Source organism: Lithobates pipiens, unplaced genomic scaffold (assembly GCF_037356315.1).
Source record: "Lithobates pipiens isolate NorthernLeopardFrog02 unplaced genomic scaffold, aLitPip1_a1.2 Scaffold_10, whole genome shotgun sequence".
Classification (NCBI taxonomy): domain Eukaryota; kingdom Metazoa; phylum Chordata; class Amphibia; order Anura; family Ranidae; genus Lithobates; species Lithobates pipiens.
In genome coordinates this window covers 29,813,515-29,827,565 of record NW_027507686.1, presented here as the reverse complement: position 1 = coordinate 29,827,565, position 14,051 = coordinate 29,813,515, and the positions used below count along the sequence as shown (strand labels likewise).

Below are 14,051 nucleotides of genomic sequence, written 5' to 3'. Positions count from 1 at the left end.
TGGCACAACTGCAAGCCTACCAAAACTGACCAGCCGGGCAAGGAGACCATTAATCAGAGACGCAGCCAAGAGGCCCATGGTAACTCTGGAGGAGCTGCAGAGATCCACAGCTCAGGTGGGAGAATCTGTCCACAGGACAACTATTAGTCGTGCTCTCCACAAATCTGACCTTTATGGAAAAGTGGTAGGAAGAAAGCCGTAAGAAGTCCCATTTGCAGCTTGCGAGAAGCCATGTGGGGGGCACAGCAAATATGTGGAAAAACGTGCTCTGGTCAGATGGGACCAAACTTTAACTTTTTGGCCTAAAAGCAAAATGCTATGTGTGTGGCAGAAAACTAACACTGCCCATCACCCTGAACACCGTGAACATGGTGGTGGCAGCATCATGTTGTTGGGATGCTTTTCTTCAGCAGGGATGGGGAAGCTGGTCAGAGTTGATGGCAAGATGGATGGAGGCAAATACATGGCAATCTTAGAAGAAAACTTGTTAGACTTCTTTCAAACTGAGGTGCTTTGTAGGCGCTATAACGTTAAGAATAGCGCCTGTAAAGCACCCTGAAACAGCGGCTCCATTCACTCCAGTGTGAAAGCCTGAGGGCTTTCACACTGGAGCGGTGCGTGGGCAGGGCGTAAAAAAAAAAGTCCTGCCAGCAGCTTCTTTGGACAGCATTAGGAGAGGTGAACTCACCGCTCCTAAAGCGCCCCTGCCCATTAAAAACAATGGGGCAGCGCTGCTATACCACTGGCAAAGCGTTGCTGCAGCGGCATTTTGTGGGCGGATTTAACCCCTTTTCAGCTGCTAGCGGGGGTTAAAGCCACATAGCACTGCTAAAACTACGCCCGAGACTGCTCAGTGTGAAAGGGGTCTTAGAGTCTGCAAAAGACTTGAGACTGGGGCAGAGGTTCACCTTCCAGCAGGACAACGACCCTAAAAATACAGCCAGAGCTACAATGGAATGATTTAGATCAAAGCATATTCATGTGTTAGTATGGCCCAGTTAAAGTTCAGAACTAAATCCAATTGTGAATCTCTTGCAAGACTTGAAAATTGCTGTATACAGACGCTCTCCATCCAATCTGATAGAGCTTAAAGTTATTTTGCAAAGAAGAATGGGCAAAAATTTCACTCTATAGATGTGCGAATCTGGTAGAGACATCCCAAAAAAGACTTGCAGCTGTAATTGCAGCGAAAGGCGGTTCTACAAAGTATTGACCCAGGCGGGCTGAATGCAAATGTACCCCACACTTTTCACATATTTATTTGTAAAAAATTTGGAAAACCATTTATCATTTTCCTTCCACTGCACAATTATGTGTCACTTTGTGTTGATCTACCACATAAAATCCAATTACATTTTTAATTGCAACATGACAGAATGTGGAAAATGTCAAGGGGTATGAATACTTTTTCAAGGCACTATATAAATGTTCCTGGAGCATGTTTCCAAAGGAAAGACATTGTTATTCTAAAAGTTCTGTTTAAAATTGATTTTGTCGTTTTTTTTTTTTTGTTTTTTTTTTTTATTCTTTGGAGTGTGGAAGGGTTATGATTCTTCTTATGTTTTCTTTTATTGGTGTCTGAGTCCATTACAGGGAGATTTATTCTCTCTGTTCATTGTTGTGACTCAGAAAGTGATGGGAAGATCAAAATGTTACATCACCAAAAAAGCAATAGAGGGTAACAGCAAGAGGAGGGGGGGGGGGGGGGGGGGCAGGTCTGTACGACTTACCAGCTGCGTTATATGAAGTGTTTGAAGGTGTTCTACGTGAGAAGCTTTTTACTGCCAAGCTTTGCCCTCTCTGCTTCCTGCGCCAAGCTGTGCGACACTTGGAATCAATACTTTGTTTTATCCGGTACCAGTCGGACTCTGTGATTCGGAACTTGTGGAATAGATGACCTGTGTAAGAAAAGAAACACAACCACAATTACTTCTTTTAATGTATTTTAATTCAGCCAAATATGTTACATAGACTACATTTAAAATAATTGGAATAATCCCTTACAAATACTCTCAGAAGTGACTAGCCTCTGGTAATGCACAGAGATGAAATACATAAGTTGTACCTGTTCATCTGAAGCCCTCTCTTTTCTATAGCATTCTAAAACACACAGAACAAAGGCTATTCCTCAGCCCAAGTGGGCAGGAGGTGGGTATCTGGCATCACAGTTCACAGCAACACAGAGCGGAGTATAATCTGAGACTTGAGTGGAGGGAATGGACACACACCCCTTTACACAGTCTCATAAGGAAACATGCACCGCTAAGGCTGTAAATCAACTTATATGTGCTGAAAGGGAGGAGGGGGCAGGGGGCAGGACTGTCTCCCACAATTCTGTGGTATCGGCATAGACTGTCAGAAGTGACCACATTAGGTGCTTTGGATTGGGGCTAGTACACACTATTGAGCTTTGATCATTTTTCATTTCAGAGGTTTACAATAACTTCAATCCAGTTGAGCAAAGTCAAATAAAGGAACAAACGGATGAATGGCTCTTATTTAAAAATGCTTTATTTGATTGTTTTATCCAGGTAAGATTACAGTAAAGAATATGTATGTCCTTTTAAAGGCATTGGATTGGAGGAGAGCCAGAGGCGTAACTAGAACCTTCAGGGCCCCGGTGCAAGAAATCATGAAGGGTCCTTCCCTCTGCTCCTTGGGCCCTTTACTCCCATCGTTGGGCAATTTATTACAGTCCCACAGCGGGCCACCTTCCTGCTGTCTTGGGGTCCCCCCATGGTGGCGGAACGCCAGAGCCCAGTCGCAAGTCTGACCCTGGTAGTTCTACCACTGGTGTCAGTATTTTTTTTAAATTTAATTTATGTTTTTTACAATGTTATAGTTTTCATTTGTTTTACGTCCCATTGAGGGCTTTGGTGAAATATCAGGGGTCTAAACAGACCCCTGATGTCCCACTTTTGAGACAGAGAAAAGGATACCTCAGCTCTTGTTGGATCTTGTTTGATCACTCAGATATACCGGTAGAGCTCTCCTCTACATCTCTGTGCCCAAGAAGATCCGGCGTGGTGGGGCCTTCTCTCATCAGGGTGCCGTACTATGGAATAGCCTCCCTGTCGAGCTCCAGGAGGCCCCTACTATTCCAGTCTTCCGCGGGCTACTTAAGACATGGCTTTTCATGCAGGCTTTTCCTGCGTATTCTCTCTCTCTTTTACCCTTCTGCCACTCTGTGCTGCTTCTGGTCCTTGGGCCCTCTCTCCCCAGGAACTCTGCTATGCAAGTCGGGACCCTTCGGGGTAAGACTGCGCTATATTAAGATGCCTCTAAACTCAACTGTACATACACCTGAGGAGAGCATATGATTTTTGTCCAACTGCACTGGAATAAAGATCACACCTTTGCTGTACCATTTAGGTATCCCAACTTCTTACCCCTCTAATTTAAAAAAAGAAAATCAAACTAGGAGTTTACATTCAGCAATCTGATTTAGCTCTACAGCTTGTGTTGCACATAAGCATAAAAGTACATCTTCACACCAACAAAATTAAATGGCAAAAAAAAACACACAAGAATCAGTGCATATGGAAAGTAGACCAGCTAACAATAGTCCACATCGAGCATTTAAAGCTTAAAGAGCTTTGTGAAAGTCATCCAATATTAACAAACTTGGCCCAGCACCCCTCAGCAAAACGCTTGTACCATATGATTCCACCGCCACAGAGGCGTGTAGCCGTGAAACTTTGAACTCACAGAGCTGAAATAAACTATAGCATTTGACAGCTCACTCTTTGGCAGACTATAAACATATTCTTAAATCATAACTTAGCATTTTTGCAAGCTTGAGAGATTTCATATGTGAAATGGTCTGTTTTGGTAGGGGCTTGGGTCCCTGGATGCCATTTGAAATACTGGAGGGAAAAAAAGCCAACTGTAGGGAGAGAAAAAAAAACAAATGTGCACAGAAGGCAACAATTCAATCTCATCGATCTATAAAATTGAATGAAGCGTGCTCAGTCCACTGAACCCAACAGAGAAGCCGCGTTCTATGCTCATATACATAGCAGCGGGAGCCTTTATATTAAATGGACTGAAATCCTGGAAGTTGCCCACACACAGAGTGGCCAGAAAGCTTTGAAACAAATTATTGGATTTTTGATACAGTCTTTAAAAGGGAGTTATAGTTTAACATACATGGAACATGTGAAAGCATTCAGCCTCAAGCTGAACTTTGCAAAGAAAATGTAAATTTTCAAACAGCCAGGCTTTTAATTGCTGAAGAAACATTGCATGTCTCTTCCGGAATAAATGATTCTTATTTGCCTGTGCAGCTCAAAGTGCTGGGTTCCAAGATGGATGCGCATGCATGGGAGTTACATCACTCAGGTATGACAAATCAAGATGGCTGAGGATCCTGTTCCTGGAAGAAGACCAAGAGAAGATGTTGACGAGGAAGCAAGGGGAGGGGAGTATAGTTCTGCTTTAGTGTACAACGTATAAAGATCTTATTGTGGGTTCCACTTAAAAGGTACATTTGGTTAGGTTAGGTCTATCAAAGTCTTTCTGACAGAAAGCAACACGTCACACATCCACAGGGTTCTGCACACCAAGACAAGACAAAATGTAATCCAGGCTTGTTAAGCTGCATGAGGGAATTTGAATGCAGAATTTATTTATTTTTTCATTTATGGCAAATTAGAAAAAGCGGGTGTCCTTCCTAATTACCAACAAGGATGATACTAGCACAGAAACAAAAGATGTGAGCATAAAACCCCTTGCATTCTGATAACTAGCCTAGGTTCACACAAATGCGGCTCTACAAGCCACGTTTTGCATGGGAATGGCAGCCTATTCATTTGAAAGGGCTGCCGTGCCTTCTGAAATGCCAGGAAAAGGTCCCTGCAGCATTTTAGCAATCGCAGCCGACGTGGGAACTACTAGTGTAGTGCAGTTACCAGTGCAGGTGCTATTTCCAATGTGTGCAGTGTGCCATTAGTAATAATGGCACCCACATGCATCCCATGCATTTTTCTGTGTGGGTGGTTTTGGGAAACACAACGGGAAACGTATTACCTTGTTGTTTTTTGTCAACCTCCGTTTGGTCATAATTATCCAATCAAACTTTTTTTTTGGACAATATCTTAAAATATCTATTGATATTAGAAGAGAGCTGCAATAGAAGTGCTATTTTCATGTCCTTTCCATCACTAAACCGTAAAACTGCTAATTCTAAAATGTCCAAAACCCCAGATATGCGTTCTCTTTTTAGAGTCAAATATGTGTTTATTGCATTTCAGGATAAGAAAATATAACAGAGAATCCAAATATGCAGCATCGTATTTTGAATAGTACAATAAATGTGTCAGGAATAGAAGGGGAAAAATCTAGACACAAACACAATTAAAGTATTGTCGCATGTAATTACCACCCATCACGAGAGAATATGAAATCATCAACTCTTGGAAGAATGTGTTGGGTCTCAAGGTCAGCCCTGTCATATCTGGAGCAGGAGAACAGGAAAATAGAGTAGAAAAAGGAAAGGAAAGGTGTTAGAGAATAGGGTGAGATCGGGGCAGAAAGTTAAGGGAGGGTTTGCGCGAATGTTGAAGGACAAACCTGCAGGGTTTGGTCAAGCAGTGGTCCAGTATTGGCCATTGGGTGGTAACATGTTTTTCAAGGAGTCTGAGGTGGAGAATTCCATCCAGAGGAACCATAGGGTCTGAAATTTCCCTAAGGTGTCATTATCCACAGCCAGCATTTCCTCCATGTGCATAATGTCATTGACTGTGGAGACCCACAAGGACAGCGGGGGGGGGGGCCTTGTTGGTGTTGCTTGCATGATCTTTTTAAAGCACTGAGCGATCTCCACAGTACAGCCTATGCAGCTGTAGTGCTTGATGCTGGCTTGCATCTATCTCTGTTTTTCATGACAGTAATTTTTATCTCCAATTATTGAAATTATTTTGTGGTGTATCCTGTTACAAATGGTAATGAATGGTAGAAGACTTGATGGTGTCTGTGCATTACAAGCCATAATTATGGGGATTAATGTAGTACATCTATTTTCCCAGAGCTGCCATGACCAATTAGCTGAAATAATCTTAATACATTATATGGCATTAAAGTGTTTCCATCCAGTAAAAGCAGCGAGGGAGAGGAGTCTCCATAAATGATTTAATGATGCTTTGTATAAAAAGAGAAGAAAGAACATTAAATAATACAACATTGCACGAAAACAGATTAACGAAAGTAATGGCTGAATTCACGGACACACACGCAGACACCGAATACACAATGGCCTGGAAAATGTTACCTAGTTGGCTTACAAACGTTTTTTTTTTTTAAAGTGCACCTAGCGCTAGACAGCTAAATTGCCGCACAACAAATATTAGAGAGCTGTTAAAGTGGAAGTATACTTCCATCTCTTGCTTTTACATATAGGTAAGCCTATAATAAGGCTTATCTATAGGTAGCATAAATATCTCCTAAACATACACTGTTTAGGAAATATTTAGTGTACATGTAGTCAGTGATATCACTGGCACATGCTCTCTGAAGGAACAGCCACCCGTGCCGTTTCTTCAGAGTCATGTGCCATGAGAGGCGGCTCCGGCCGTTCACGGAGCCAGAGTCCGCAAACCCGGAAGCTAGACAGGTGAAGGTGAGAGCACCTGCAGCGCTGACATCTCGGTGCTGGAAGAGCTTCCTTTTAAAGTAAGTTTAACATAATATGCCAGTATGCGAAGCATACTAGTACATTATGCCTTTACCTTGCAGGTACAAAAAAAAATAAAAAATTTCCAGCGGTTTACAACCGCTTTAAGGAAATTGTAAAATCTGTATATAATTGTATTCTATTTTATATGTTTGTCTATGCATTTCACACTGCACTTGTTGCACACAGGGAACTAATAATGCTTTCATTACATGTTTGCATTCTTTCAAGTCCTGATTAGAATTAGCCTGCCTATGTCACGCCCCTTGTTGCCATAAAAGTACAATTGTAATATTATTGTGATACCTACGTAATCATGTGTCTAAAAATGTTTACTGCATTAAATAAACAGAACAATTATTTTGGAAAGACGCTGAGTGTATCTTTTTGTGTCTGTACCCTACTGCAGTAGTTATCATTAAATTTTAAACCACTAATCAATGAGGATAGGAGTTGCCTATCTATGAAATTTGCAGAATAGAGCGCTCAAAGAACTAGTGATATCATAGCTTGCTAGGTTTGAGAGGCTTATTCCTTGAATTGCCTAAGATTTTGGGAACTTTTGTCTTATAGCAAACTGATGCGTTCAAATGTAGTGACAGGCAACAAGGTTAAAGAAAACCTTTTTAAACAAATCAAAGTGCCAGGAACCTACAATAAAAGAGGTAGTGGAATTAAAGTTGATGTTTAGGAATGGCAATTTTTACATAGTTACCTTTTTCCATCTTAACAAATGTATGTGTCATACCTGTGGGACACCCATAGAAACAAGAAATCATTGTAGTAGGCATTGCTGCAACACTGATATTCAGTAGCTTTACCGGTCCCACGTTGCACACCCTCCCTGCTGCTTAGTGAACAAAGGAAGTCTCTCACTCTGCACCATTCAGAGAACGCTTTTTATTTTAATCAATGAATGCAAGGTGTCCGCTGATAAAACAAGGTGGAGAGTGACATCACTTTCCCGCCTCTCCAACTCATCCAATCACAGCTTTGTATTCATTCAGAACATGTAAAGTGTTCCCAGAATAGTGTCCATGCCAAGCTAGCAACCTCACGTATTCACAATGCAGGAGGGCAGCCGCTCAGCACTGAACTTGGAAGCTAGTGGAGATCATTGCAGTAATGTTGCCTACTACAGTGATTATCAGCTTCCCTGATAATCCCACAGGTATGGCACACATGCAGTATACATACATAAAAAATTGCCATACCTAAACTTCAGCTTTAAACCTGCCATATACAAAGATTTCTCTCAGTAAGTCCCATTGTCAGGCTCTGGTCTTCTACCTTTTCTCTGCTACAGCAGCTCAGCCTCTGTTAGTCTCATTAGATTCAATGATTCCAGGGTTATCAGATGGCTATTCCCCGTGCTGTAGGCTGTGGCTACAACAGTGATGTAGGAGTCAGAGAAAGGATCTCTGGAGGTGTTAAATGGCATAGAGACTGATGGAGACTTCAGAACTGAAGAAGGGTAGGTGATGTGGGCTATGTTGAACTGTTGCTTTTATTTGTTTATTAGTCTCTTTATTTTAAAGCTGACAACAGCAGTGGTGGCCGGTGGATTTTTTTTTGGGGGTGGGTAATAGTATGCCACACCCCACAACCCCCTCCCTCCCCGGTTGGTCGATCGGTCAGTAGCCATTACCCCATCAACTAATCTCCACGGGTCATCATGGCGACGGTGGCTTCTGTTTCCTCCCTCCTCTTTGGCGGGCAATCGTGAGTCTTCTCTTTTCGGCGAAACGAGTCTCACACCTGCTTCTGATTGGCCGGATTAAGGCTCAGTGTTTCAACAGCGAATATTCATTCACGGTTGTAACACATCTGGGTGGCAGGGGCGTTGCTAGGTGGCCCGAAGTTCCAGCCCAGCACCAAGGGGGGAGAGGGTGTTACCTACCTGATGCGCACACTGACCTGACATACACTGACCCACCAGACATGCACTGACCTACCTGACATACAGTGACCCACACTGACCTACCTGACATTCACTGACCTACCTGACCAGACTTCAGGTGACGTGACCTCCTCCTGCAGCTCAGCCATAGTGTGTAGCATGCCCATCACAGCAGTAGACAGTAGACACTCCAGGCAGCCAGAGCCGTGACAGGACAGGAGAGGAGAGCTACCTGAGCGCTGAGTGGGGATCTAGTCACAGTGACATGGTGTGGCAGCCGTATTGTAATTCCCACCTTCTGGAGCCTGCAGTGCCTATGGTGGATGTCACACGTCCCGCGATCCGGACATTGGACCAGTGGGACGTCTATCATATGCGCTGTAGGCTCCAGAAAGCAGGACCTGCTATGTCACTCGGCCATGCTCGTGGTCAGATCGGTCCCCAGTTGGGCTCGGGGCTAATAATAGAATTGTGCATGCCTGAGACCCGGGGCTTTTTGGGGACCCACACAGGGCTCCAGCCCACCCCCCCCCCTCCCAACGCCACTGCTGGGTGAGCTCTGGTTGCATTCTCTGTGACCCAGCCCTACCCTATTTCTGTAGTTCATGGGCCGGTGTCCTGGAAGGGGCCGGACACATGAATAGGGGGTGGCCGCGGCAACCGTTGATAGATTCATGCTATGCATGAATCCATTGCATATAGGGGGTGGCCAAGAGAGAGGGGGCTGCGCCAGGCGCCTCTAATGGATGGGCCGCCGCTGGACAACAGTCTAGCTGGAATAAAATGGTAAGAAATGAAAATCCTGTCCAGGCTCCTTTTCAGTTCAAAGCCCAAGCCTTCTGCTGAAGGGGTAAGAGGTTGTTCTAAAATCTGTTCTTTGACTATAGCTGAGATTACATGACTACTCCCCTTTCTTATCAAGTTCTGCTAGTCTCCAGAAGCATTCATAAATGTATTAATACATTTTAATTAAAAAACAAATGCATCCATCACATCTAGGAATTGGTAAACTACATAGCTCCCAACTGTCACTGATTTCGAGGCACTGTCCCTGATTTGGAACAAATTCACTCTGTCCCTCTTTCCTCTTCATTTTGGTCTGATCTATAGAGTTGTATATAAAATGCACTATTTATCTTTAAAAAAAGTGGTTCTCAGTGCTAAACCTTTCATCCAATTTATACTTAAATTTCCCGCTGCATTTGTCAAATTCAAAAATCAGTATAAAGAAATAGTAGTGGTAGAAAAAGCACTTGTGGGTTTATCTATTCTTTATTTTTTTGTACAATTCTCCTTTAAGGGGCAAGGCAGGGTGTGTAATTTTGCTAATAGGTGTCCCTATACTGCAATATATTACATTTTTGATTTAATACCATTTTAGACTACAATATCCAGGAATTATGGTGACATATATAACTGGTTTATGTGACACAATAATTTATGGTTAGCTGCGTTTTGTAAGGGGACAGTAGGTTAACGCTCTTATTCCCACCCTGGATCTTATGGTCTCACAACCTCATAATGGGCCACTCGCCTCTCAGGTTTCCAGTGATGAAATCACAAAATAGGCCTGAATCTGTATTATAAGAAACAGGCTTTGTGCATTGTGCTGTTACACATTATAAACTGAGCTAAAATCTTCAGCAATATGACAAATCTCTAGAAAGAAGGGAGGAGGAAAATACAAGATCAGTTCTCATCTAATCAAGATAGAGATCCAGCCAAACAAGCTTCCTGCCAGCTAATCCTGTTCTCATTTGCTGTATTAACCCCTTGATGATGGCATGACTTATTACTGGTGATTTGGGATCCATGTCATGACTGACAGTAGGAACCATAACAGTTTCCAGGTGTAGATATTATATACCTCTGAATACCAAAGACGATGTGACAGCATCAAGATCACACATCAAAAGAAGAACACGAGTTAGTAATACTTTGAAACGCGCTGAATGGATAACCGTTACCAGCTAACCTCTGCAACTTGACGAATTCCAGAAGTCTGGTGGGGAAAATCAATGTTTTCAGGTCATTTTATATTAAATTGAATGAATATATAACTTCTGCACCTTCACTTCATAATCACAGACAGAATTCTCATATGTGTCTATGTTACATTACTCTGAGTAACCACAACCATAAATCACTGATGATTGATAACTTTTTAGCCAGGCAATACTATGCAGTGTGGAAAAAGTTGTTGAATTGCTGCAATTCTTAGACAGGAACGCCGGAAGTGGTGGGCCCACCACTTCCGGCGATACTGTCTGAGAATTGCAGCAAAATCACTAGGCATTCCCGAAGACCTGACACAGTTTTCTGGAGTAAGAAAGGTATGGCAACAGCAGTCAAGTTTTCCTGACACCAAGAGAAAGCACTGAGCTCTGCAGAGTGTAACTTCAGCTTTCCACCCCCTGTTTTCTGAAAGTTCAGACAAGCTGTATAAATTCTGGAATTTGAACAGATGTAGAGAAGACTGCAGATAAACAGGTGGGAGATACGGAGGGAGATCTAAAGGAGGAACCTCAGCACGGAAACACACAGCAGAAATAAGATCTCATGATTGTTGCACAGTGGCAGATACTATGAAAGAGAGATACCCCTACGTGGGGTTAGTGGTTCGGGTGAGTGCAATTCCTCTAGGGTATCAGGAGCATGGAGCATGCATTTGAAGAGCACCTGTCACTTTTTTTAATTACTCTAATTTTTATTTATTTTTTAATTTTACACGTTTCTTTGGAATGACATATGGACTATTTATAATTGCAGTGTGTGTGTGTGTGTGTGTGTGTGTGTGTGTATATATATATACAGTGGTGTGAAAAAGTGTTTGCCCCCTTCCTCATTTCCTGTTCCTTTGCATGTTTGTCACACTTAAGTGTTTCGGAACATCAAACCAATTTAAACAATAGTCAAGGACAACACAAGTAAACACAAAATGCAATTTGTAAATGAAGGTGTTTATTATTAAAGGTGAAAAAAAATCCAAACCATCATGGCCCTGTGTGAAAAAGTGATTGCCCCCTAAACCTAATAACTGGTTGGGCCACCCTTAGCAGCAACAACTGCAACCAAGCGTTTGCGATAACGTGCAATGAGGCTTTTACAGTGTCCTGGAGGAATTTTGGCCCACTCATCTTTGCAGAATTGTCCTAATTCAGTTACATTAGAGGGTTTTCGAGCATGAACGGCCTTTTTAAGGTCATACCACAACATCTCAATAGGATTCAGGTCAGGACTTTGGCTAGGCCACTCCAAAGTCTTCATTTTGTTTTTCTTCAGCCATTCGGTGGTGGACTTGCTGGTGTGTTTAGGATCATTGTCCTGCTGCAGAACCCAAGTTCGTTTCAGCTTGAGTACACGAACAGATGGTCGGACATTCTCCTTCAGGATCTCTTGGTAGACAGCAGAATTCATAGTTCCTTTTATCACGGCAAGTCTTCCAGGTCCTGAAGCAGCAAAACAGCCCCAGACCATCACACTACCACCACCATATTTTACTGTTGGTATAATGTTCTTTTTATGAAATGCAGTGTTCCTTCTACGCCAGATATACTTGGACACACACCTTCCAAAGAGTTCCACTTTTGTCTCATCGGTCCACAGAATGTTGTCCCAAAAGTCTTGGGGATCATCAAGATGTGTTGTGGAGAAATTGAGACGAGCTTTGATGTTCTTTTTGCTCAGCAGTGGTTTTCTCCTTGGAACTCTGCCATGCAGGCCATTTTTGCCCAGTCTTTTCCTGATGGTGGAGGCATGAACGCTGACCTTAACTGAGGCAAGTGAGGCCTGCAGTTCCTTGGACGTTGTTGTGGGGTCTTTTATGACCTCTTGGATGAGTCGTCGCTGCGCTCTTGGGGTAATTTTGGGCGGCCGGCCACTCCTGGGAAGGTTCACCACTGTTCCATGTCTTCGCCATTTGTGGATAATGGCTCTCATTGTGGTTCGCTGGATTCCAAAAGCTTTGGAAACGGCTTTATAACCCTTTCCAGACTGATAGATCTCAATTACTTTCTTTCTCAATTGTTCCTGAATTTCTTTGGGTCTCGGCATGATGTGTAGCTTTTAAGGATCTTCTGGTGGACCTTACTGTGTCAAGCAGCTCCTATTTAAGTGATGCCTTGATTGTGAACAGGTGTGGCAATAATCAGGCCTGGGTGTGGCTAGAGAAATTGAACTCAGGTGTGGACAACCACAGTTATAGTATGCTTTAACAAGGGGGGCAATCACTTTTTCACACAGGGCCATGATGGTTTGGATTTTTTTTCACCTTTAATAATAAACACCTTCATTTACAAATTGCATTTTGTGTTTACTTGTGTTGTCCTTGACTATTGTTTAAATTGGTTTGATGTTCCGAAACACTTAAGTGTGACAAACATGCAAAGGAACAGGAAATGAGGAAGGGGGCAAACACTTTTTCACACCACTGTATATCTTTGCATGAATTTGATGCATATGAGCATCAATAAGGCATGATTTCAAGAGCACAAGTAACTAGGGGTTTATTTCTGCATTGTCAGCACTTGCACACTTTTGGATTTGCACTAAGCACATTCACACTTTAAATTCTGTTTTTTGATTCAATATAACAGTAGGATATATAGAGTGTCACATAGGGGCATGCAATATTGCACCCCAGAGCAGCGCCACAACTACCTCCCCTCATTTAACTTTTGGGTCCACGTTTGGTCTAGAGAATAATGTCTTTTTATTCATCCCCTTCGGCTCAGATTAGAATTAACTTCTCTCATTCCCGTGTTTTCTATTCACAACTGTACGTGTCAAGGATGCCCCTTGTCACCCCTCCTCTATGTTCTTACCCCCTCCCTTTGATCTTGGCAGAATTTAAAAGATTTGGCAGTGTCTGCAACTTTAAACTGTTTTATAACCAGTTGGAACTTTTAAATATTTTCCTCCCACCGGCGGTCCTAAAACAAATTTCAACCTCTTTTCCCCTTCAGAACTGGATCTACCTCTATCCGCTACCTGGGGATACAGATACAGATGGAGGCATCCCAACTCTTGTCCTTGAATTTCCTCCCACTCCTTCACAAAACTAAAGTGGACTTATCGGGATATACCACCAAGAGACTTTTGTGACTCTGTAGAATTAACACACTAAAAATGGATGTCCTCCCTCATTTTCTATAGTTGTTCCAAACTATACCCATCCTTCTTCCTACCTCATATCTCCGGTCTTTGCGCCAGGTGTTCTCTAAATTCATTTGAGAAATGTCACATCCCAGAATTCGAGTCGCAACTCTATCCCTTCCAAAACATTTGTGGCGGAGCAGGAGTCCCTGATATAGCTCTCTATGATAAAGCTGCAAACTTCACCAGAATCCTGGATTCTACCACCAAACTTCTAAATTATGGGTCCAGCTGGAAAACCACTTGAACCCAATTGATCTTGGCACTCTTCCTTGGACTTTTAAAATTAACCAAATCGGGTTTTCAAGCCTTCCCAATCTTACTTGC

The 14,051-nt window shown here is 42.7% G+C and overlaps 1 protein-coding gene across 5 annotated transcripts in view; it reads right to left on the bottom strand.

Moving 5' to 3' along the window:
* Positions 1 to 14,051, bottom strand: part of BANP (BTG3 associated nuclear protein) — a 587,215-nt gene that overhangs the window by 217,069 nt on the left and 356,095 nt on the right. For all 5 annotated transcript variants that reach the window (XM_077453360.1, XM_077453364.1, XM_077453362.1 and 2 more), the window contains one exon: positions 1,731 to 1,898. In XM_077453360.1, the coding sequence (XP_077309486.1) occupies positions 1,731 to 1,898 (168 nt within the window). The remainder of the gene's footprint in view (positions 1 to 1,730; positions 1,899 to 14,051) is intronic.